Source organism: Austrofundulus limnaeus, unplaced genomic scaffold, assembly GCF_001266775.1.
Source record: "Austrofundulus limnaeus strain Quisiro unplaced genomic scaffold, Austrofundulus_limnaeus-1.0 Scaffold24, whole genome shotgun sequence".
In the NCBI taxonomy this organism is placed as follows: domain Eukaryota; kingdom Metazoa; phylum Chordata; class Actinopteri; order Cyprinodontiformes; family Rivulidae; genus Austrofundulus; species Austrofundulus limnaeus.
Window position 1 is genome coordinate 1,553,970 of NW_013952426.1, and position 2,687 is coordinate 1,556,656.

The window sequence follows — 2,687 nt, forward strand, 5'->3', positions numbered from 1 at the left end:
TTCATAAAATAAATTATTTCATTWACTGATTCTATTAAACTACATTTTCTAAAATAATTACCATTTCTACAAGGAAACTGCAAATTAGGTCCACTTCTTTATTGGGCATGTCAAGTAAACTTTCTAATAATACTTTTTAAATGCTGTTTGCTACTCACTTTGTAAATATTTTTCAGCTTTTTGTAGAAAATTATCAAATTAGTAGAATGTAGAAGTATAGTAGTTAGAAAAGTGACATGGAAAAGGCAAGATGGCTGAAATGAACTCTTTACCTTATGCAAAGGTGAAGTCACGTGGATGGGAAATCCACTTTAAGCAGTTAGAATTGAGTGCACTGGGGGAAGGGATCAGCTTAAAAAGATAAACTAATGACAACTCACTAATTAGTGCATTTGTGTCATAGCAAAGACAATGAATATATGTTGGTACAAACACATACTGATTGTTTATTTTTTAATATGTTCTATAAAGATAAAAGCTTTGTTTTATAAAATATACATGGAGAAAAAATGTTTTCAGAAGTTGAAACCATCCTTCTGTACTCACTCATCATTTTCAGTCTCCTGTATTCCAACAGAAGGGCTGGAGCTAGATGAAGGCTAAATGGATTATCTTGGAGCAGCTCAATGGAAACCCTCTCATCCCACTGCTGGCCGTCATCAAGGAAAACAGTGTTTCTCCACAGGGAAACACGAGATGAGTTGTTCACCTTAATCAGTTTCATATCGAGACTGTTGCCTATTCTGCTGAAGGAAACTTCAGCTTTGATCTGATCTGGAGATGGGGGAACGGTCATGATTTTAGTAAGATGATCGTACTGTTTGATGGCTTCTGGGATTGTTAAGAAAAGTCGCATTGGACAAGAGAGCTGCCTTTTGAAACTCATGGATACTCTTGGATTTTTCAAGCTCCATTTGTGTACATCATGTGTACATATTAACGTGGGAGATCCTCTTCAGATCTATTCAGCAATCAGGAAGGACTGGTAGTCAGTGAGTGCACCGATCTAATGCCTCTTCTGTCACATCTGTTGACTCATTTAAAATAAGTAGATGTCTTTTGCTTAGTAAGACTCAGCTTTCTGTTTAGAAAAACGTAAAATTATATTTTGGTGAACATAAAATTTGGCCACTCAAAAYATTGTGAAATCACCCCATAAAATTGTTAAAGGTAATTGGGGCAGGTGAGGATTTAAATGGTGTTAACAACTGAGGAACGAGAACAAAATTCAAAGGTTCAGGAGAATGGCTTTGCCAGAGGGGTTGGACTTAGCACAACTGGAAATAAATCCAACAACGTGGCTATTAAGACACCCGTTATGTCCATTAGCAAGGTTGATGACAATGGAACTCAGTGTGAAATCTCAGAGGTGGATGAAGAGACTGAAGCTGATCACACGTGGAACTACTGGGAGGATGAGGATGACATCTATCAGGAGTTTGAGGAGTTGGACTTTGATGCCTTGCCAGATCGCTCAGACACACRGAGCTTTACCTCGAACGATTCCTTCTACCCCTTGGATGACTCAGACATTTCCCACATTATCCGCTCCCCAAGCCCCGAGCCAATCTCCTTCTTCAAGGCCTGCTCCAACAACAACACCATCATTGTCAAGATTATGATCAGACAAGGAGTGACTGAAGAAGAAGTGAAGGAGACAGATCGGAACAAAAGGGTAGGTAGATTTTGAGATTTTCAGAAAACATACATATTATTTCTAAGCTTGTGAGGTTTTTTAACCATGAGTTTCAAAGCTTCTGTGTGGATTATTGATTATTATTATTATCTCCGCCAACGGCGAGGTAATGTTTTCGGTCGCGCATGTTGGTCTGTCGATCTGTCTGTCGGTGGACAAAATTGCTCAAAAACTTGTGGACGAATTGTCACAACATTTTTACCACATGTGGCTACTGGGCCAAAGAACACACCATTAAATTTTGGTGATGTTCCAGATCACGATGCGAATACAGGAATTTTTTATTTCTTTTAACCCTCTGAGCTCAAAAGCTGTGATGCTTTCACATGGCATCTGTAAAAATCAGTGAGAGCTTTCAGAGTTCATTTGTGCGTGTTTTTACGCATTTGGTGCACATTTAGAGAACATGTTGTGACCAGGAGTGCGTGACTGCACCATGAAACCTATTTTTCCCATTTCCACAAACACACCACATTTCTGAAACAACCAATCAAAATGTAAGGTTATGAATATAACCACGGTTCCTTGAAGGAATGGAACGAAGTACAACACAAAGTTGTATATGGGACACGCGCCCTCGCACGCCTGGCTGAAGCCACCTCTAATCACGTCTTTAGACTGGTGACGTGGTGACATTGAACGTCTGGTGACAGGCTCTGTCTTCACCCTATAAGTTCGGAGTCACCAGCGTCATTACTCAATTAGATACCCCACTTCACCGAGYCTTTGTGATGCGGGGCCAACAAGGTGTTGTACTTCGTTCCATTCCTTCAAGGAACCGTGGTTATATTCATAACCTTACGTTCCTTTTCAGTCATTTCACTCAGTACAACACACAGTTGTATATGGGACTTGTCAAAGTGCCCCGCAGAGCAGTATCAGACCTGAGTTAAGTACTGTACTAATGCAGAGCCAGTCTGATCTCGTTCAGCAGGGGTAAAAGGAGGTTTTCCTGCAGCATCTGAGCTGCCAGTTCAGCCAAGGCCATGGC

The 2,687-nt window shown here is 40.4% G+C and overlaps 1 protein-coding gene across 1 annotated transcript; it reads left to right on the plus strand.

Annotated features, from left to right (window-relative positions):
• Nucleotides 1–655: 655 nt before the first annotated feature.
• LOC106514896 (ankyrin repeat domain-containing protein 33B) lies at nucleotides 656–1,675 on the plus strand (the record flags this gene model as incomplete). The annotated part of the gene is given in 1 exon segment (XM_014004426.1): nucleotides 656–1,675. A coding segment is annotated over 1 exon segment (480 nt), but the record flags the coding sequence as incomplete, so codon positions are not given.
• Nucleotides 1,676–2,687: the final 1,012 nt, after the last annotated feature.